Below are 23965 nucleotides of genomic sequence, written 5' to 3' on the forward strand. Positions count from 1 at the left end.
GATTGAGTTTAACTTAAAGGATGCATGGAAATTGAACAGACCAAAAATGGGAGCAAGGACATCCCAGGCATGGGGAATAGTATAATCTAGCTTCATTGAAATAGGAAAGAATAGGTCACGTTCAAGGGAAAGCAAATATTTCTGTATGCCTGGATAGTAGAGCACATGGTGGTGGGTTAATATAAGATTGCAACGGTGGAGTGGTACCAAAGTGTGGAGGGCCTTGAATGACAGAGAAGAAAGATTTGAACTTTACTTGGTAAGCAACAGGGAGCTACTGAAGATTTTGGAACAGTAGATATATATGGCCAGATCAGTGCATAAGAAAGATTAACATGGCAGCAATGTAAATAATAAATGGAGGGAATGGAATAGGAAGAAAGAGGAAACTGGAGGACTTTTCTTAGACAGTTGCTATATGTGTGACCCTGGGCAAGTCACTTAAACTCTGCTTGCCTCATTTTCCTCAATTATAAAATGGGAATAACAGTGACACCCATTTCTCAGGGTAGTTGTGAGGACCAAGTATTTATAAACCTCTTAACACAGTGCCAGGCACATAGTAGGTGTTTAATAAATGCTCATTCCTTCCCCTCTTCATTCATTCGTAATAATATGTAGTATCTATATAGCCCTTTAAGGTTTGCAAGGCACTTTACAAATATCGTTTTCATTTGTTCCTCACAACAACCCTGTAAGTTGGTAAGTTATTATCTCCATTTTACCTTTGAGAAAACTGAGGCAGGCAGAGGTTGAGCGACTTCCTGGGGTCATGCAGCCAGTAAGTATCTGAGGCTAGATTTGAACTCAAATCTTCCTGACTGTAAGCCCAGCTCTCTATCTACTCTGCCACCTAGTCACCTCTGATTTATTCATTCATATGACGTTTATTAGGTGCCTGTTCTGTATAGAGCATTACACTAGGTGCTTAGAAGTTGCAGAGTTTAGATATAGCACGGTCCCTTTCTTCATGAGGCTACATTAAGAGGCTATCAAAATAGTCTAGGGTTCATGACACTGGGAAGAGAGAGGAAGGGATATATATGATAAATGTGTGACAGAGGTAGAATCTACCAGTAATGAAAATTAATTGGATATCAAAGGTGAAGGAGAGGAACAGGTTAAAGAAAACACTAGGGCTTTGAACATATGTGACCAATCATTAATTCACTTACCCTTTCTGCTTCAGTTTCCTCATCTATAAAAAAAAACAGGGTTTGGTTAGGTATCCCTTAAGGACCCTCCTGGCTCTAAATCTACAATCCTATAGAAGGCTGGATGCCTGGTGGTGCTATTGACATAAACAATGAAGTCAGATGAGTGACAGGCTCCAGGAAAAGATCACAAGGTCGGTTTTGAACACATTCACTTTATATTGTTAGTCCAGGGATGTTTAAGGTTAATCAGATCTTGGTTTTTGAGAAGCTTTCTGCTCCTTGCTCTGGCTGCTAGTAAATGGAGGTGAATTTGCCTAGCAACCTCACTGCATAGAAACAGCAGACTTCTGCATGTGGTGAGTGAGGTAGAGAGAGTGGGGGTGAGAGGGATGGCTGGTAAGATGAGACAAAAGCTCATGGCCTATCAGAGCAGTGCTTTAGTCCAATGCCAATATCTGGTGTATCATCTGCAATTCCCTGTAGTTTCAGAAGGATAATGAAAAGCTGGAAGGGAGAGGGGCAGAGAAAATTAATAGAAGGGCAAATAGAAATGCTTCAGAGATTGTGGGCCGAGGTTGTGAATAGGCTCAATTGATACAGTCAGAATAATAGAAGAAGAAAGGATGAAAGAGAACCACAGTTTTTCACTGAAAATGAGAGAATTAAAAAAAAAGAGGGGGATGTATCTATTAAGAGGGTGACTGGAGAAGGAACAATAACCCAGGCACAAAGGGGTAAAATTCTAGGCTAGATATCAAGAAACATTCCTCAACAGCGGATATTGGTATTGACTCTAGGACTGTCAATATTAGAAAACATATTTAGACAGTGTTACACTGTGGAAATTAAATCACTGTAGAAGCAATGTAAACATGCCACCTGGATGATACTGAGAATGATTTTTGAGATAAACTTGTTGCTTTATCTTAAAAAATTTTTTTATTAAGCCTGTAACATTCTTATCAGGTCTTTCTGCATTATGGAGGAGAGTAGAAATGTAGATAACCAGAACAGCAGATAATTAAACTAATAATAATAATAATAATAATAGCTAGCATTTATATAGCATTTTATGGTTTGCTGAGTACTTTACCCATGTTATCTCATTTGACCCTCCCTTATTTTGCAGGGCTTATACATGCAACTTTGAAGACAGGGGTCTTTTTTTGTTCTGTCTTTGCATCTCTGGTGCCTAGTACAATGCCACAGTGCCTTGCACAAATAGATATTTGAGGAAATACATGCTTATTGTATTGTATTGGGTAGTCAACTCAAGAAGAAAATTCTAAAGCACCTGTTAGCATGCTAGACAGTGGAGTTGGGAAGATAAAAAAGATGAATAAGACATGATCCTTGCCTTGAAGGACCTTGTGGTCTAGAAATGAAAATAAAATATACCCACAAGCACCTCAAATATTAGATATAACTTGAAAGTGAAATGAGAGATCAGGTCACAAGGTCAGATGGTATTAGAACTGAAAGGTCTCTTAGAGTCTGTCAGATCCAGCAGCCTGATTTTATAGGTGAGGAAGCTGAAAGTTTAATTGATTTACCCCAAATTCAAAGTGTTATGTTAGTCCATACGAGGGATCCATGACTTACAGCTGGGAGAATCTGGAAAGGCATAGAGGAAATTACATTTGATTAGGACATCAAGCTTGAGCAGAGATTGTACAAGTGGAGCTGAGATGGGTATAAGGTGAACAGAGGTGAGAAAGAAAGCATTCTAGACAGAGGAAACATAGTGAGTAAAGGTAAAGGGGAACAACAAAAAAAATCCATGGGACGTATCTGGGGAACAGAAAATAGCAGTAGTATTTGGAAAAGTGGATTGGGACCCTGAGCCATAGTTAGGGTGAAATGACAGCAGCGTGTCTCAGGGAAATTAAGAGGGTTAGTACAGTACTTTAACTCCTGCATTATAGAAACAGCTGAGATTAGCACCAACTTATAAAAAAAAACTAATTAGATTAGGAAGCTGTACTATCCAAAAAATGATGATGGGGATGGGTTAAGAGAAACCTCAGAAGATTTACATGAACTGGTATAGAGTGAAGGGAGAAGAATTAGGAGAACATTGCATCAGTAACAGCAATATTGTAAAGATGATCAACTGTGAAAGACTCAGCTATTTTGATCAATACAATGATCCACGACAATACCAAAGGACTCGTGATGAAAAATGCTCTCCTGCTCCAGAGAGAGAACCAATGAATCTCTGAGTGCAGATTGGAACATATTTTTTCATTTTAATTTTTCTTGTTTTTTTTTTAAGAACATGGCTAATATGGAAACATGCTTTGCATGACTTCACATGTGTGATGAGTATCATATTGATTTCCTTCTCAGTGGGTGGAGGAGGGGCTGAAAGGAGGGAGATAATTTGGAACTCAAAAATTAAAAAAAAAAAAAGAATGTTTTAAAAGTAATACTACTACCAGGTCTGTTTCCCAAGATGATTAGGAGAAAAAGGAAAAGAACTTTTATGTTCTAAAATATTTATAGCAGCTCTCTTTGTGAGGGCAAAGAACTGGAAATTATGGGCACGTCCATCAATTGGAGGATGGCTGAACAAGCTGTGGTATATGATTATAATGGAACACTACTGTGCTATAAAAATAATGAATTTGATGATCTTAGAAAAAATGGATAGACTTGTATGAAATAACGAAGAGCAAAATGAACAGAACCAGGAAAACATTGTATATAGTAACAACAATATTGTTTATGAATAATTTTGAATGACTAAGTAATTTTGACTATTATACATACCTAAATTAATTACAAAGGACAAATGAAGGAAGATGCTATCTACATCCAGAGAAAGAACGGATAAATAGAAGTACATATAGAATGCTTTTACACATATATACATATTTGTGCCTAATGGTAATCTCTGGGGCAGGGGTGGGGGGAGGGGAGAGAAGGGGGAGGGGAAAAAAAGAAAATTATGAGGCAACTTTATTATGTATTTAAAGGAAATAACAAGTTGTACATAATAGATTTGCAGTTTCATGTACATGCATCTTTTTTTTCTATTTTGCAAGATTATGTAAATACTTGTTTTATTAAATTCAGAATAAAATGATTTTTAAAAAAAGAATGTTTAAAAAACCAAAATAAATAAATAAATAAACAAAATAAAAATAGGAAGCTCTCAGCTTCCCCATTCTGGCACCTTTGTCACAGTTAGCTCCTTCTTGGACTGCCCCATTCTGCCCCTCCCCCAGCAGTGATCTTTTGCAGCCCAGGACCAGTAAGTCACCCAAGGTTTCCATCTGTTCCACCCTGTTCCTTGAAGTTGTGGCTTAGACTTACTTTGCTACATCTTCCTCTACTAAATTTGTCTTAAAAATTGATTGGAGGGAGCATATTTTCCTGGTTAACCCAAGTATAATTTGAGCTTCTAGCCCTGGGCATAAAAATGATTAGTTACGGTTCTGCTGGGACAAAAAACAGAAAGACCTTGAATGTCAGGCTGAGGAGTTTGGACTTTGTTCAATAGGTTAAGGAAAGGTTTTGAAAATTTTTAAGTGGGAGGAGGGGATAATATAATTAGAGCTATATCTTAGAGAAATTAATTTGATGACTCGGATGGATTAGAAGGAAGAAAATCTAAATTCGTGGAAAATAATTAGGAAGCTATTAGCTGAAACGTAAAAGAGGGCCTGAATTAGGATGAGCATACAAATGTCTTTGCAGGTATTACCAATAGAAATATGTAGCATATATAAGAGATATAACTTCATAATTCCTTAAAATATGCTATTATTCAAACTTTCCTGGGTAGACATCATTTGAACTAACCATTATTGGTTTAGAATTTTGTTGGATGTTAGGGGGAAAACAAAATAGTGATAATAACATTTTGCAGCAGAGTGAAAAGACCAAACTCAGAATTAGGAGACCTGGGTTTGAGCCTTGGCTATGACATTTACTAGCTGTGTGATGTTAGGATGAGTTCTCTAATCTTTCCAAGCCTCAGTTTCCTTCTCTGTAGAGTTGGGATAATAAAACTTGCACTAACGGTGTATAAGGGAAGTGCTATGCAAATATGAGCTATTAGTCCTCAGCAGATAATCCACTAGAAAATGAAAAATTGAGAGTATACATGTATCTTAATCCTTGCTACAATTTCCCCCCACAGTTTTGTCTTGTGGTCTTCTTTTCTATTGTCCTGATGAGTTTTGGGAATAGCGTTAGCTTCCTCTGTATTTTCAGCTCCCCTTTGCAAGCCCCAACTTCATTTGGATTTTAATTGCATTCAGGTCCTAATTTATTACTTAAAAAGTATCTCCCAAATACCTAATTAATTTTAATTTCATTATGTGTTTGAAGATGATTTATAGAGGAAAAGAGGATGATGTTCCCATTTCTAGTAATTAGAGTTCACTTAGCAAATAAACAGTGTGGTTTTACTATGATGAAGTCTCTGGCTAGACCTTATTTTTAAGGTCAAATAAAGGAGTTCCATGTTTCTAAGCAGACTCAGAAGCCTTCCTAAAAAAATTCTGTGTTTACTATGTCTTTTACACCTTACCATATTTCACAGAATGGTGTAGTGCAGGAATGGGGAACCATTGGCCTTGAGGCCACATGTGGCCTTCTAGGTCCTTGGGTGCAGCCTTTTGACTGAATTCAAGTTTTACAGAACAAATCCTTTCAGTAAGGGTATTTGTTCTGTGAAGTTTGGATTCAGTCAAAGGGCCACACTTGAGGACCTAGAGGGCCACATGGGCCTCCAGGCTTCAGGTTCCCCACCCCTGTCTAGTGAGATGAGCATTGGACTTGGAATCACAAGGCCTAGGCTCAAATCTTGGCTCTACCTTGCTGCATGATTTGGGGCACATTACTTTATTTCTTTTGGCCTTATTTTTCTAATTTGTATAATAGGTAGAACTGCAACTTGGAATATTTTTGCCTGGGGCAAAAAGAGTTGAGTAGGCAAAAAGTTGGGAGGAGAGGGAAGGCATCATTGCAAAGGAAAGTTGTAATAGCAAGGGAAGAAAATTCAAGCATTAGCATCCCCTTCCCCCATGAGGATGAGGTGTAAGGCAAGCCCTCACAGGGCCATTGGTACCCTGGTTAGGGTTGGGTGGGGAATGGCCTTAAGCATCGCTGCACTATGCTAGTGTAAGCCAGTGGAGTTTTTGTTCTTGTTCAGTTAGAGTAGTATAGGACCCAGGAAATGATTGGTGGTCCTTGGGGGTGGGGAGTACAGCCCCGTCCCCTCCACCTGTTGAGTCCAGGAGCAAAGTCCTGTTTATCTCATCCTGATTACAGCTTTTAGAAATGGGCATAATAGTCCTTTTTTTTTTTAACTTACATATAGGATTACTTTGAGGTTCAAATGAAATGTAAAACCCCTATGGAAACATTGATGCACCACGCAAAAATAAGGTATTATTACTTCTAGTAATCATTGTTTTCCAAAAAAAAATTTAAATTCACAATAACAACGCCATGTAAAATTGCTAAGTGGGTTTGTATTTATTTTATTTTATTTTAGCTCTCATGATAGGGTAGCTAGGTGGCACAGGGGATAGAGCACTGAACCTGGAATCAGGAAAACCCGAGTTCAAATCTGGCCTCAAACGCTTCACTAGCCTCAATTTCCTCATCTATAAAATAAGCTGGAGAAGGTCAACCGCTCTAGTATCTTTGCCAAGAAAACCCCAAATGGGATCACAAGAAGTCAGGCCCATCTGAAACGACTGAACAACAACCATGACAGATTCTTTGTGAGAAATTATTTGCCCTGGACCTTAATAAATGTTGAGTACTTTATACACATCTCCTTTTTTAATGGAGATGAACAATGTTTCTTTTTTTCTTCTTCTATAAATGTCATTTTAGGAATGTAAATCAAGGAATCGAAGAATTAGCAGGACTGATATGGGTCAAACACACAGACATCCTGCTATTCTCAGCTACTGATTGAAAATATCCATCATTATTGCAATATCGAATATATCTAGGGAAAGTATAACTTATATAATTCCAGTCACATAAAATAACATGCTTTTGTGAAATGGGTACAGAAAATCCTTTAAAACTCATTTTTTAAATAAATCTTTTCATTGTAAAAATATTTGGAAAACTCCTTTGTTAGGAATAAGGAAAAAGAGAAAGAAAGAAGAAAGGGAGATTTTAGAAAATCAATTCCTAGTACTTCATGCTTCTGAGATATAATCATCCTCTCAGCAAGAATTTTCATGGATGAACTACTTGGTTGCTCTTAGAATCATAAAACGCCTTTCTTGTGCATTCTTGCAAAGCATTGGTGAGTTTGGCCAAACGGGGATAATCTTATCTGGACGGGCATTTCTTTAAGTTTTCCCTTCCAACAGAACTGTAGAAAATTGCTTGAAAGAATATTGGAAATCACCTAATCCAACTCTTTCATTTCATTTTATCTTATTTTTCCACTTCAAATATCAAGTCACTATTTTTTTACTTTGTTTTTTAAACTGTATTTTCTTATGTATTTTGACTATATGTCATTTTCTACGCCAACCTTCTTCAGAGTCAACCCTTCCTTGTAACAAAGCAAAACCATTCAAAACAGAGATCATGTTTGACAATACATATAATATTTTATGCTGTTAGTCCTCCACCTCTCTGCCTTGAGGGTTAACTTGAGGTTGGGGTCACTGAGATGGTTTGTATTAGAGATGGGACTTGACTCAGGCCTGACTCTTGAGACTGGCTCTATCCATTACACAATGCTGCCTCTTTCTGTGTATATTTTAACTAACGGTTAACACTCATGACCCATTTCAATGAATTCTTTCAACAAAATTCGTGTTAAAGTGAAAATGTCTGAGAAAACACATACACACATGATTGGTAAGTGCCTGAATCCAAGGTAGTTGATATGCCCCTTTTGTTTCATTAATATTGGCAGCACCTAAGTCTGGCCTGATTTCTCAAATGTTACCCATTAATCCCAAAGGAGATCTAGTATGGATGGATCAGTATAAATATATTACCATAGAATTTTTTAAAAGCCTAACATGTATGTTTTATCACCTTTTATATCCTGATTTCCTCAGCTGCTTAGTGCCTGTCCTGTAAAATGACTGTATTTTTATCTACCTATATATATATAAGTATATATTGTCTCCCCAATAGAATGTACATTCCTTAAAGGCATGTTGTTTCATTTTTGTCTTTTTATCTCTAGCCCCTAACATAAGTACCTGGTCCACAGAAGGTGCTTAATAAATGCTACCTTGTTTACTATCAATGATGGATTGATTTTTACAAAAAGAACACAGAAATACATAGCACACACACACACACACACACACACACACACACATACATACACACACACTTTTTTGGGGAATTTTTCTAGTCAAAGGAAGAATTTTTAGGAAATGTCAAAACTTAGATTAGAGAGACCCTGGAGAGGAGGAGAATTAAGGGGAAAATTAGGTGCTTATTCACTATTTTCAGATACTTGAATGAATTCCAGGGGAGGCCACATGTGGCCCTCTAGGTCCTCAAGTGTGGCCCTTGACCTAGAGGGTGTCATGTGGCCTTGCGGCCACAGGTTCCTCCCCCCTGGATTAGACTTACACTGCATGGCATTCAGGGGACTAATTGGTGGTAGGTGTTAACATGATCAAAAAGAGTTTTCTAATAATTAGAGCCGTACGCAAATGGAATGGGCTTCCTTGTGAGTTTTCCATCACTTGAAAGGAGTAGCTAAATAAAGATTAGTCAGAGACACCAGAGAGAGTATTAATATATTGGATAAGGGTTTGTTTGAATGTATTCTAATATCCCTTTCAGCTCTTGAATTATCTGATTCTAAGAAAGGGAAGCAGTTGTGGGGTGGTTCAGGGTATTTACAAGACATGATCTATCTCTGACTTCTAAATCAAGAATGGTGAAAGTGATTTACCCTCTTCTCTTCTTTCCTTCTTCTAGAAAAAGCAAGTGAGTCAGACGAAGATCCGGGTGATCTCAACCATATTATTCATCTTGGCAGGCTGCATTGTATTTGTAACAATTCCTGCGGTCATTTTTAAGTACATTGAGGGATGGACAGCCTTGGAATCCATATACTTTGTGGTTGTCACATTGACCACTGTTGGCTTTGGTGATTATGTGGCAGGTAAGAAATCTAGGATCCAAGTGGGCTTGCCTCTGCATGTGTGTGTGTGTGTGTGTGTATGTGTGTGTAGGCACATACGTATTAAAGGGAAGAAATGGAAATATCTCTGTTAATGAGGTTTTTCCAGCCTGTCTGCTGAAACAACTTTCTTGAGAGTAACAATGAAAATGGCTCAGAATATCAGTGCTTATGTGTGGCTAGCAATTAAAGTGTCATACTGGGGCAAAGTCTGATTGGCTTGGATGATGCAAAAAGTACCAAGTCCTTGCAGTAAAATGGAGGTAAACTTTGTACATCTATAAAGCTTATTTCTCTTATACATGAATTATGTATGAGTGAAATGAATTTCCTTCCAAACACTAAATTCTCAACTCTATTAGTACACTGTAGACCAATACCACCAATGAATATTGATTTAAAAAATTTACAATTACAAAGACTATAGCAATTTATTCAGAAATTGTTTCACTATGATTAAGTTAGAATTATATCAAAGTTACAAGGATGGCCCAACATCTAGAAAACAATTCTTCTTGGAATTAATTATATTAGTTAATCACATTAAGTCAGAAACTCCTGGAAGCACATAATCATATCAATTAATATAGAAAAAGACAAATATACATTGGCAAAATACAATATTCACTTATGCTTAAACTCTTCCCTGTCCCCCTCCAAAGCATAGGCACAGAAGAACCACTTTTTCATTTGGTAAAAGGTATACATTGAAAACTAAAACCTACCATAATTTGCAATAGGGAAACCTTAAAAGATTTCTCCATAAAAATAGGTAGTAAAGTAAGGATGTCTCCTTTCTCCATTGGTATTTAATAGGCTAGAGATAGCAATTTAAAGGCTAGAGTTAGTGATAGACAAGAAATAGAAATGAAAGGCAAAAATAGAGAAAAAAAGTAGACAAAATTATGCCTATTTGGTAATGATATAATGGTTTACTTAGAAAACTCCAGAGAATCAGCAAATAAATCAGTTTTAATAACTTAGATAATAGTTTCAGGAAAATAGCAGAATACAAAATAAACTAAAAAGTTAATAGAATTTCTATATGGCAATAAAAGAGAAAGTCTCATTCAACTTAGACATAAGATGTTTTTGTACTTCTTGAATCAATTAACAGTGGCCTTCATTTTCTATAGTAGCTAACACAATATACTAAAGATATTTTCTTACAGGATGGATTGCAAAGGATCATTAGACTTCTGGGCTGGTTTTAGCAGCTCCCTGTTACTGCTGACAAACATCTAAGGCTTTCTCTGACCCAACTCATAGACTTCTGAGGACTATTTAGCTTTAGATGTCATAGCAAGAAAGAATTACAATTGAAGATGCATTTGTGGTGGGCAGGACAGCAATAATCCTCATAATCAAATACCACTAAGAGGCCCAGTTAAAAGAGATTCAAAAAAAAAAAAGATCACCATCAGGTATACCTTGGGGGGAGTGCAAGGGTGAGGGTGGGATGGGGTGGGAGTGGGGTTGATAACAAAGTGGAATTTAACTTCCTTTCTTTTCCCTAAGTGTCATTAGAAGATGATTGTGGGAGGATGGGGCCTACTTCCTTCTGTTTTCAATTTTATCCCCTAGGTGTCATTCCCAGCTAGCTGGTTAACTAATTTCACACTATAAAATAAAACTTTTCAGCATAGCCATAATTTAAATATTTATTTTATTGGTCAAATGTTGTGTTACTGTTCTTACTGGTCTTTGGCTAAACATTGGGCAGAAAATTCAAAGGCTGCATCTCTACCCTATTTTGGTAGTATGTACCAATTTCTATATCTGTGGTCTCCTTCATTAGAACATAAGCTCCTTAAGGATGGGGACAATTTAAAAAAATTTTTCTTTATGTCTTAGAACTTAGTGTAGTGGGTAGCATGTAGTAGATGCTTAATAAATACTTGTTGCTTGCTTGTGAATGACCCCAGGAAAGATTTGGCTTCTCCATAGAGTATAGAAAACTCAGTGATAGATGATCTGTCCTATGGAAAGCTGTCCAGAAGGAATTATAGAAAGGCTGCCATAGGCCAGACAATGAATAATGGCACTGTTGCCTGCTTTCTAATTGCCTGACCCAGAGGACCCAGGGAAGTCTACTTCGTTGTAACTGCCATTGGGTTGCATGGAGCTTTAGGCTACTCTGCATAAATAATAGTCTTTCACCCTAATTGCCTAGGTCTGTCACTAAAAATTAGAAAGCTGAGGTGATTAATGCTAAAACATTCGACATCCAAACTGGTATCTGGTCCCTTGTACGTTCTTTCCTTTTGGGTATCCAGGTTAAGTGTCCATTTGAAAGCATCCACTTATAAAAACACTGATTTCATTTGAATAGACCAGGCTGCCTATAGACAGTAAGAAGCTGGAGGTAGACTGAGTAGAAAATATGCATGGGATAATAAGAAAAAATGTTGTGAATGTTCCAGTCTAATTTCAGTTGCTAGAAATGTCGGTATGATTTCATAATTATAATATTTGTAACTAGGGAAAAAAAATCAGTGTCTCTGACAAAAGTAAAATATATCTATATAACAATCTTTTGAATTAATAATGGTTCCACAAATGTATTGAAGTACTGGAAAGCAGAACTTGCTAGAGATTGGGCTCTAAAGAGGGATCCTTATAAGAGTCTTGTCTCTAGATTCCAAGTAGCAGAACCCTAGAGGATGGTTCTGACTAGAATTTTCTGGAACATTGGTAACTTGCAGCCAATTTATGTGGTAGCAAAAACATCATTAGTTGATAGTTTGGACCAATATTTATGGTTGGAATTATTCTAGAATGATTGTTCTGCTGAGAATATAGGTACATGTTAGGGGTGCCTTCTTGTCTTAAAACTCTTTATGGGTCACTGACAAAAGAAAAATGAATTAATCGGTCAGCTAATAGTCAACAAGTATCTATTAAGCATTTACTATATACCAGGCATTGTGCTAAATGCTGGGGATATGAATAAAGGTGAACTTACTCTTGGAACTTCAATCACATCCTTTTAGAAAATCATTTGTATAGTGGTACTGTGAAAATTTTCCCTTTATCCATCACTGTTCTTAAACACATCTACCTTAACTATTTTTCCTTCCTGTATTTACATTATCCAGTACCATATATCTGTACCAGTGGCAACATGTTACAATGGAAAAAAGATGCTGGCTCTAGAATCAGTGGGACTGGGTCTAAATGCTCTCTCTGATGATTAGTGACCTTGGTCAAGTCACTTAAATTCCCTTGTCCTCAGTTTTCTCTTGGGTAAAGGGAGTAGTCTTCTGAGAGTCCTTCTAGTTCTACATCTTGGATTCTTTAACCAGGTGACCTATACTTGAACATGCTCAGTTTTCACTAGAACTACAAATGCACATTTTAAAAATGTAAAAAAAAAATCCCTCCTCAGCTGAAATTCATGATCTTTAGATAGACAAATAGGCAACAAGCATTTATTAAGTGCTTACTGTATATAGGTGGGCTGACACAGATGTGGTAACTTATGCTGCTTTAGTGACCCTTTCTTAAGGATGATTATTTTAAAGAGAAGATTTAAAAAAAATTCTCTGAGGGTTCTTTATATGGCTAAAAGTCTCTGGGCTCTGATCTAAGCTGGTGAAAATGACACTGATTATAGTGAGATACTGTATATAAAGCACTTTCCAACCCTCAAAGCACTTTCTACATGCTAACTATTATAAGGAACATATTTCCTTTGTGCTCTGAAAGTTTGCAATGATTGAGGCTGACTTTAGGTCCTCTTGTTGCCTCTAAATAGACAAAAACAGCTTTTGCTTTCAGGGTCCATTGAAAAGCTCTTGCAGACTTATCAGAACAAACACATGGTTGATAAAGACTGGATTTTAATTATTGCTAATTTATATTAATACTACAAGTGCACCAGGAAACCGGGCAACATCAGATCCTTGATCACTTGCCCGGTTTGGCCTAGAAGTAGTTCTACTAGGCTGCTCCACAGCTAAGCTGTATCAGGAAGATTACTTCTGCTAACTGGGCTGAATAGAATTAATTGCTGGTTGAAATTCTAATCAGTTGGATTTATCCCCAGCAGAGCTGTGCTGCTGTTACACCATCTTGCAGCCTGACTTTGAGGGGACGCTGCTCCACAGGGTTCTAGAGGACAGGTACATAGTGAAAATGGTCACTAATTGCATTATTCTCTAGCACACCCTAGTGGCCTTCATTATTGGGTAAATGGCCTGCAAAAGTCAATGTTTACCTTCAGGGTGGGATGGTTCCAAAGAGAAGGATCTTGGAGAGGCGATGAAGTACAGGAATCTGAATTACTCACTGGGGCAAGTGCTTTTGGAATTAGTTTTTGAAGAGCCTTGTGGGAAAAGGAAAAGGTGATGAAATGAATTGTGAGGGCTTGCTATTTGCTTGTTCTGGCTCTTGGCTAGGATGCTTTGATTTGTGATTTTTAGGAAGTTGATAGCAGTTATAGAATCATTTCCCAGTGCAAAGTGAAGTATCAATCAGTCAATCATTTATTAAACACCTACTATGTGCCAGACACATTGCTAAGTACTTTGAGAATAACCTCATTTGATCTTCATAACAACCCTGGGAGGTAGGTGCAATTATTGTTATTATTCCCCTTTTACTACTGAGGAAACTGAAGCACACAGAAATTAAGTGGCCCGATGAGGGTCATACAAGTAGTAAGTATCTAAGGCTAGATTTGAACCTAGGTCTTCCTGATTTCAGGTACCCAGAGCTCTTTCCTCTTTGCTCAGTGCATATGGGACAGCCACTTAACCTCTCAGATTGGACCCTTCTCCCTATCCCCTTCTCTACTCATTTTACCTCTCTCTAAACTCCTCACTCCTTACAACGGTGTAGTGGATAGATAGACAGCTGATCTCAAAGCCAGGAAGACCTGGTTCGAGTCCTGCTCCTGACGTATAGTGGCTGGATGACCCTGGTTAAGTCATTTACCTCCTCAGTGCTCTCAACAACTCTCAAAGGCTCTAAGTTGCAGAGCAACTTGCATTGGTAAAGGGAGTTTCCTCACCAGGGAGTTCCCTCCCTACACTAGTAAAATCACAGGTTTAGTCTCTATCTGTATCAACATGAGTTTAATGGTGCTACATGTGGCCAGACCCTTGGGGATTTTTTAATTACCAACATATGATGGAAATTATAATTATGAAGCTCACAATAAAGGCACTGTACAATTACCCACATATGCCATCCCAGAAATGATAATTTCTCTACTTCTCTGTGATGAGTAATGATGTCTGCAGCAAGAGGAGTAAAGATGGCTGACATTTATTTTAAAATCCTTCAATCCAGTGTGCAATTTTCATGATTCATAAATTGTATGAATAATTCAGAATTAAAATCTTAAATTCTGATCATGTTACTCTTCCACACAAGAAACTCTACTGGTCCTTTTTTGTCTCTAGGATACAAAGCAAGCTTCTTTGTTTGACCTTCCAAACTCCTCACAATATGGCTGCAGCCTAATTCCAGACTTATTACACATTACTCACCTTCATGAATTCTATAGTCCCACCAAACTGGCTTACTCACTCTCCCCTACATACAAGGCACAGCAGACAGGACATTGGACCTGCAGTCAGGCAGACCTGAGTTTCAATCCAGCCTCAGACACTGACCTTTGCTCATGAGACCCTGGTCAAATCATTTAACCTCTCTTGGCCTCAAAGAAAGTGCTAGTGATGTAGAGTCATGAAGCTTCTGTGTATTTTATACATCTTTGGCTTGGTTTATTCCTTATTCTTGATGCATATTCTTGACCATATATTTCTAATCATCCTCACTTGTTTCCATCTTTTGCACTGAAGTATATATATTTAATTCAGAGGGTCTTACTGAGCTCTTCATAGAATTTTCCCACCTCTCCATCCCCTGTGTCAGATGTTGATAATCAGTTGAAATGATTTCTGTGTTTGCAAATACTTGTAATAAACAGTACAATGCAAAATGATTAAATGTCTCATGAAATGTGACTTGTTGTCTTTGAACACATAACAAAAACTTACTCCATCAATTCCTTTATTTGACTTAACAAGGAGAACCTGAAGTCCTTCTATAATTTGGCTGCAACTTTCTTCTTTCTTCAGATTCTGTTCAGAGGGAAACTGTCAAGACAGATATAATTCACTTCTTCAATAATCATTGGACATAGATCTTATGTTTAGACTGCCTCTTGTAGGAGGTGGGACTAGGGCTTAGCCTTTTTTTAAAAAAAAAATTTTTAAATTGAGTTTAGTCTTTAAGGAAGCCAGAGTGTAGAATTAAGATATACGTGCATTTTGGGCATGGGGGATAGCCAATGAAAAAGCACAGAATTAAGAAATGGAGTGCCATGTGTGAAGAACAACAAACAAGCAACATCCCTAGATTGCAGAGTATGTAGAGGAGAGTAATGTATAAGAAGACTGGACAGGTAGTAAGGGGCCAGGTTGTGAAGGGCTTTAAAAGCCAAACACGGCATTTTATGTTAAAGGGAACCACTGGAGTTTATTGAATAGAGAGAGATAACATGGACAAAACTGCACTTTAGTAATATTGATCTGACAATTGAGTGGAGGACAGACTGGAAAGAAGAGAGACATTTTATGAACATAATTACATAATAATTGCATAATGTACATTACACATATATAATATATGGAATATTACATATACTATCAGATGTAGGTGATTTGCAACACACAACCTTTGGTGAACAAGTTTTTTTGCCTCTTTTTAAATTTTTGTTAAAAGTGATGGCTCATTGGGTAGAGAATGGAAGGGAGTATGTATTCAGAAATGAAGGTAACATAAACATAGAAGATATTAAAAAAACCAACCTTACAAAAAATTATTTAAATGTAATATCACAGGGAGGGTTCATGGGAATAGTGAACAGGTTGCAATGAATAACTGTAAGCTTTAAAGAAGAACCAGAGTAAAAAAAGAAGATGGGCTGGTTGCATTGGTGAGAGCTTGGAGTAGACAGTTTGAGTACTCCAGTGCTATCCTTGCAGTGTTGAGAGAAAGTGAGGAAAGCCCTTAGTACCTTGGGTTGGACTCTCTGGTGTGATATTGTGGGAGGGCATGGGCAGGAGCTTGACAGTAATAGGCAAGCATAGAGGAATTTTGATCTGCATCATTGAGGGCAACATCAGCATCTATGAAATCACAGAACCACTTGAATATTTGAGTAAAATCCCTTGCCCTTACCCCCTCCTTAATTCAAGTCAGGCAAGTAGGTGGTATATATTTTACACATCTGTTCAGAAATCTGGGCCTATCAGGGATTATTGAATGAGTTGAATTGGCCCTATCAAATGATCAGTTTAAAGTCAATACAGCCAGAGAGCTGGTCAGTTCCATTTGTCCATTGTTTTCATTCTACTGACTAATTGTTAAAGAAAGGGATGGAACACATGATCTCCAGTTCCCTTCCACTCTCCAACTGATGCTTTTTTTCCTCCCCCTCCTCCAGCTTTAACATTACATGGTCATAATTGGCAGAAATGACTGTTTCTTTTAGCATCATAGAGACAAACTATGATTAATACTAATACACATCTACCTGAAAAGATGATTGAGAAACTATAAAATTTCTATTTTTCAGCTTAAGTCATATTCTTCCTTCTTGGCTAAATGCATTTATGGAAAAGTAGAAATGAATTCCATAGGTCTATTAAAGAATTCTAAGCCATTTAGGAATATTCCACAGTGTTTATTTTACATTCAAATAATTAAGGAAATTAAAAATAATGCCCAGGGTTGCTCTCTTTGGCTTAATTTATTATCATAATACATAATTTAAGATGAGGTGTAAGTCACTCATCCAAGTTTTCCATGACATTATGTATTTCTCAATTAGGAGCAAGAAGGCAGCCACTAATTAAACTCTTCTAGGGGACAGACATGTTCTTTCCTTAGTGACCACTAGAAGAGTCTTTAGCATCATCCAGTACTCTTCTTAATAATAATTATCCCTTCCGCATCTTGACTTTCCCCATTGAGGTTTTGATATATTGCGTTCAGTGGGTTGGCATAAGAAATTACACGGGAATTTTTTGAGAGCAAAGTTTTGCAGAAGTTGCAGATGACACACAAAAGCCAGCAGACAACACAGAAGAGGTTTAGAAACTCAGAAATGCATAAAGTCTATGTATAGTATATATGTATAGTATTGTATAATATCAACCCAAATTTTACAACAAAGTACCGTAAACACCCCATCAAAGAAAAGGAAAAAATTCAGACTTCTTCTCTGGTACTAAGGGTGGGCCAAAAGAATTTTATGTGTATTTTCCAGATGGTAGGGGTGCTGCATCCCTAACCCCAACAATGTAGAGGGGATAGTTGTATATTTTCATTTGATGGACTAAAATACATGGATGCTGTAAGACTAATGTATGAAAAATAATCACACAGTAACGTTTTGTTCTTTTTAGGGGGAAATGCCGGTATCAATTATCGAGAGTGGTATAAGCCCTTAGTGTGGTTTTGGATCCTGGTGGGTCTCGCCTACTTTGCTGCTGTCCTCAGTATGATTGGAGACTGGCTCCGAGTTCTGTCCAAAAAGACAAAAGAAGAGGTATGATACTTTTCCCACCTATGCAGCTATTTCAGGAAACATCAGACCAAACCAAAGACAGTCTTAACCTCATGTTTGTGCTTGAAATACTACTTCTCACTAAGCTTTGTCGAACTGCATTTTTAAAAAATGATATTTTTAACCAACATACCAAGTGGAGTAGCAATCTCTAAGTTCTTTCCTGGTAGGGGAGAAAAGATGGAGACTCAAGTATTAATCTAACATTGAGTACCTAGTATTTGGGTATACCACACTCTTGGTAGTGAAAAAGGGAAAAAACCAAAATTTTTAAGAATAGCAGAGCATAAGTCGGGATAAAGCATGGTTGATTTATATGTGAGACTGTCTTCTATCAGCAGTCAAAGAAAGAAACCTGGAGAAGAGAAAGAAGCCCAGTAAAAAAAAAAATTCCTTCAGTTATATTTATGGTCATGTGATTAGGCAATGCTTTGATACATAAATTCTTTGTTGATTTGTTATTATGAGCCTTTACTATATTTCACACCAAGCAATAATGATCAGTCTTGAAGAGATAAAAGTTCAAGGAGTCTCATTCTCTCCCTTGCGCTTTAGATCAGTAGAGAAATGTGTTCCAGTTCCTTAATACAGTTAACCCATGGGCATCAATTCTTATGAAAACCTAGTCAAAGGCAAAGAAAGAAGAAAGACAGGCCATGAACAAAAATTCTTTAAAAGATTAAAAATAGCATGCTTTTATTAAGGATAAAAAGGAGAAAGAAGTAAAATGGGGGTGTTTTGGTGGTGTAGAGGCAAGAGAATTAAATGAGGTGGGAGGGCTTAAAGCATGGCACAATGGAAAGAACACTGGGTCTGGAGTCAGAGGACCTGTGGTCAAATTAAGCCTCTGATGTTTACTACATATGTGACTTTGAGCAATTTGCTTAACCTTTGTGGGTCTCATTTTCCTTATCTACAAAATGAGAGAGTTGGAATAGATGGTCATTTCCAGCATATGGAATTCAGGAAGCACAAGTTCTTGTACCCGCTGGGCCACCTGCTTGCTGAGTGACTCTTGTACAAATTCCTTAATCTCCTTGGGTTTCAGTTTTTTCATCTGTTGAATGTTTAGCTTAGACTAGGTGATCACTAAAGACCTTTCCACCTGCAATATTCTATGTGCTGATGAAAATGACAGAATAAAAAGAAGGGGAGGCAGAGAGAAGGAAGTGAAGAGAAGCCAAACTATGAAAACTGAAAGGACAGTGGCAATATTAATTAAAATATTATAAGCCTAACTGTCCATTTTTTAATTTAAAATTTTATTAATATCTTGTTTTTTAATGTGGGGAGTTTCAAATGTCTTCTTCAAGGACAAACATGGTTATTACATTTTCATAGCATTTAGTTTCAGATTTTTTTTGTTTCATTCATATTGTTGTAGTTATTGTGTATTTCATTTTCCTGGTTCTGCTTACTTCACTTGGTATCAGTCCTTCCCATATATCTCTATCTTTTCCATATTCATCTTTTCGTGTAGAGTAGTAATGTTATATCACAAAAATGCAGCTTTTTTTAAAAAAAGACCTATCCTCCAATCAGTAGTCACTTCCTTTATTTCTAGTTATTCTATACTACAAAGAGTGCTATTACACATTTTTTGGTGCTTTTGGGACTTTTCTTTGAATCATTGATTTTCTTGGGGGATGTAGATAACAGTGGGATGACAGAGTCAAAGCGTATGGGCATTTTAATTAATTTATTTTCAACTGCTCCATTTCTTCCAAGAACAGTACTTTATAGTTAATCAGTTAGTAGATATTTATTAAGCACCAGGCACTGCGGTTACAAAAGAGGCAAGACAGTCCCTGCCCTCAAGGAGCAATCAATCTAATGGGGAAGAAAACAAACAAATATGTACACATAAGCTACATACAGAAAAAAAAATGGAAATAAGACAGAGAAGGCCGTAGAATTATGAGGGATTGGAATAGGCTTCCTAAAATGAGTATTTAGTTATGAGGTAAATAATTATTTTCTGTTGTGTTAATAATCTATCATTAAATTGGAATCCAGGGTTTTTTTTTTTCTATTTCCTCATTTAGGGCTCAGCCCCTGTAGATCAATCAGGCAATCCCTGAAGGACAAGGCTGATAGATGAGATTGCCCAAATCCTCCAACCCTCTTCCACCCAACTAGGAGACCTTACTTCTGTTTAAGTGTAAATGGAATCTAATCTAGCAGAATTCCAGCCCCAAAGCATTCATTGAGTTTATGCCCTTGTACCACACCCTTACCCCCACTGGAGTTTAGGGTAACCCAGTTCTTGAAGGAGAAAACCAACCAGAGTAATTTGGGTAGAGATGGATTCCTTTGTCCAGATTGCTGGAGAAGACTGATCATGATCAAGCCATGTTCTCATTAAGAGGAACTGAAGACATTTAGCCCACCTACTCCTTTATATGTCCAACAATCAGGGTTGATTTATCCCATCAGGGGCATTCCCTTTCAAAAAATATTTAAGGCATTCAGTGTCGCCATTAGGTGTCTTTGGGTGCCCAGAGAAACCACTAACCATCAATTTGTTGATTATTAGCTAGCCTGATTAATAAATTGATTGTTAATTACCCAGAAATTCTGTCTCTCGGGTTTTTCATTCATCTCAGTTAGGAACAGGAAGTAGGTAGAGATGAGTAGCGGGAGCATTCCAGGAATAGGGGACAGCCAGCAAAAATGCCCAGAGCCCAGAGATGTAGGAAATTATTTATGAAACAGCCAGGAGACCAGCGTGACTGGATTGCAGAGTACATGGAGGGGAGTAAGGTAGAAGACTGGAAAGGTAGGAGTGGTTTAGCTCATGAAGGGCTTTAAATGCCAAGTAGAGGATTTTGTCTTTGATCCTTGAGGTGACGTTTATTGAGTAGAGGAGTGATAGGGACAGTCTTGTGCCATAGGAAAATCACTTTTGTGACTGAATGGAGGATGGATTGGATTGGGGAGGGGCTTGAGGTAGGCAGACCCACCAGAAATATACTGTTATACTCCAGGCATCAGGCGATGAGGGCCTGTGCTTAGAGTGGTGGCAGTGTCAGAGGAGAGAGGGAATTGTTTTTGAGAGATGGTGCAAAGGTGAAATCGACAGGCCTGGCAACAGCTTGGATATGAAAGAGTGGGGAGGGAGATGGTGAGGAGTCAAGAATTACACTTAACTTGCAAGCCTAAGGGACTGAGAAGATAGTTTTGCCCTGGATAGTAATAGGGAAGGTAAAGTGTGGTGAGTGGGGCAGAACTCAGGGGGAAAGATGAGCTCGGTTTTGAACATGTTGAGTTTATGTGTACTGGATATCCAATTTGAGATGTCTGAAAGGCAGTTGGAGATACAAGATTGGAGGTCAGCAGAGAAGCTGAGGCAGGATAGGTAGCTCTGAGAATCATCAGCATAGAAATGGTAATTAAAGCCTGGGAGTTGATGATATCAACAACTGATGTAGTATAGAGAGAGATGAGAAGAGGGCCCAGGACACAACCCTATTGGACACCTACAGTTAGGAGCCATGATGTAGATGCAGATCCATCAAAGGAGACAGAGGAGGATTCATCAGATAGGTAAGAGGAGAACTAGGAGAGAACAGTGTCCCAAAAGCCTAGAAAGAAGAGATTATCAAGGAGAAGAGGTCAATCAGAAGAGTCAAGAGATGCAGAGAGACTGAAGGGATTGGATTTAGCAACTAAGAGGTCATTGGTAACTTTGGAGAGAATGGTTTTGATGGAATGGTAAGGTTGGAAGCCAGATTATAAGGGGTTAAAAATAAAGTGAGAAGAGAGAAAGCGATCATAGAAACTGATTGCAGAGGATTTTTTCCAAGTTTAGCCACAAAGGGCAGAAAAGATTTGGGGTGGTAGTAGGGAAGGAAGGATAAAATTGGGGTTTTTTTTCAGGATGGAGGAGATATGAGCACATTTGTAGGAAGTAAAGAATGAGCTAGTAGACAAGGAGAAATTGAAAACGAGTGATAGAGTAGGGAGGAAGAGGGGGCAGTCTGTTGGAAGAGATGGTATGGAATGGGATTGCTGGATCAGGGGAAGAGGAATAAAGGTATCTCTTCATGTGAGATGGAATGAAAGAAGAAGTATTAGCAGAAGGCATAAGAGTGATGTGAGATGAGGAAGAGGGGGAAAGAGGGAACTCACAGTGAATAGCACCATTTTTTCTGGAATATATGAGACAGGTTTCTCAGTTGAGAGGGTGGAGGAAGGGGGTACTATGAGAGGTTTGAGGAGGGATAAAAAGATTTGGAAGAGCTGCTGTGAAGAATGGGATAGTAAGTTGATAAGGGAGGTATAGTAAGATTGTGTAGCAGCAGTGAGGGCCAAGTTTAGGTTGTATAGTATAAATTTGTAGTGGATTGAAAATGTTTGCATGATTTTTACTACTTTTGTTTCAATAACACCTCTGTAGGAGTAAAGGAGGCAAATGGTGGAAGTGACCTAAGCCTGAGGCTTGACAGAATACAATCTGTGGAATGATGAAAACTCATAAGGGAGTCAAGAGAAAAGGACAGTGTAGAGATGAATTCCTTCACCAAGGGATCAACATGGGGAAAAGAGTGGCTACTGTAGGAGAGATGGCCTGGGAGAGAATTGAAGGGTCAAGGGATTAGAGGTCACAGTGCAGATGAAGATCAAGGTTTGGTAGGGAAAGCAGAAGAGGTGAAAAACCAATGGGTTATTGTTGGATAAGGGGATTTCAGAAATCTTGAACATGGAGGTGGTAAGATCAAGGGTATGACCATCTTTATGTGCGGCTGAGGTGGGGTGGAGGAGTAGATCACGGGATATGAGTAGGTTGAGTTGGTTACAGAGTTTGGGTCAATATGTATGTTGAAGGAGGGCAGGAGGTGGAGAGGAGTGAAAAATCATGAGCCACATACTGAATTCATTGAGGAAGGAAGGGGACTTACCTCGGAGTCTATAGATAACAGCTACCAGGATCTTAATTGAGTGGTAGATATGAATAGCATGAACATCAAAGCTAGGAGAGGTTACTGAATTATAGAAGTAGAGAGAGAGCCTAGAAATGGCAATGGGGAGCAAGGAGTAATCCAACTCCCCTGCCTCCTCCAGGGAGCTGAGGAGAGTGAGTGAAAGTGTAGAAAGTACTGGAAGAGGAGGTGGGGGGGGAGGGCTGTATCATCAACAGGGAGCCATAGTAGAAGTTATATATAGTGGGCCAATAGTTGTTGAATGAATGAATTCAATTCAATCATTTATTAGACATCTGATTCGTGCAGACTGCTAGGTGCTTTGGTAGGTGCTTTGAGTGATGCGAAGATTAAATAGGACATGGCATCTGACCTCACGGAGTTTACAATCTAATAGAGAGAGGCAAACATATTCTCATAAATTTAATGCAAAGCATAATGGGATAAGTATATGAGAAGATGAAATCCTCACTTCATTTTTGCTAGCTTTAGGCACAAAGTCTCATTTTCCTGGTTGGCAAAAATAGCTGTGTCAATGTCACTTCAATTTGGAATCCCCAGTTATCTAACAAGATCAGCAGGAACTGCTGCTGGAGAGAGAAAAGGGAACTGTATAAATATCGACTTTCTTGTCTGCAAAGATTCAAATTACTTGTCTACTTAAGGAAGCCTGTTATGTGTCCCTCTGATCAAGGCTCACTAAATTCTAGGTCTTTGTCCTTGTGTATTTGAATCTCACTCTACTACCGTACCACGAAGCATCGTGGTACAGTGGAAAGAACATGAGATTTGAAGCCACAGGACCTGAGTTTGAATCTGGCTCTAACGTTTTACCACCTGTGTCATCGTGGGCAAGTCGCTTTGTATCTCTAAACCTCACAAGTCTTTTGTTATTGTTCAGTCGTTTTCACTTGTGTCTGACTCTTCGTGACCCCATCTGGGGTTTTCTTGGCCAAGATGTTAGAGTAGTTTGCCATTTCCTTCTCCAACTCATTTTACAGATGAGGAAACTGAGGCAAATAGGGTTGTGACTTTCCCAAGGCAGTATGGTGTATAACAAAGTGTCCATGTTTTATTCCTCTACTAGACTTTAAGTTACTTGAGGGTAAGGGTTGCGTCTTATCTCAGTTTGTATCTTCCCTCATACCTGCCCAGTGCT

At 38.1% G+C, this 23965-nt stretch overlaps 1 protein-coding gene across 1 annotated transcript in view; it reads left to right on the forward strand.

Annotated features, from left to right (window-relative positions):
• KCNK10 (potassium two pore domain channel subfamily K member 10) overlaps positions 1 to 23965 on the forward strand; it is a 184966-nt gene that overhangs the window by 156003 nt on the left and 4998 nt on the right. The window contains exons 5-6 of the mRNA XM_021000330.2: positions 9096 to 9282; positions 17724 to 17866. Coding sequence (XP_020855989.1) covers positions 9096 to 9282; positions 17724 to 17866 — 330 coding nt within the window. The remainder of the gene's footprint in view (positions 1 to 9095; positions 9283 to 17723; positions 17867 to 23965) is intronic.

The sequence above is a fragment of the Phascolarctos cinereus genome, unplaced genomic scaffold (genome assembly GCF_003287225.1).
Source record: "Phascolarctos cinereus isolate Bilbo 61053 unplaced genomic scaffold, phaCin_HiC Scaffold_3;HRSCAF=262, whole genome shotgun sequence".
NCBI classification, from domain to species: Eukaryota; Metazoa; Chordata; class Mammalia; order Diprotodontia; family Phascolarctidae; genus Phascolarctos; species Phascolarctos cinereus.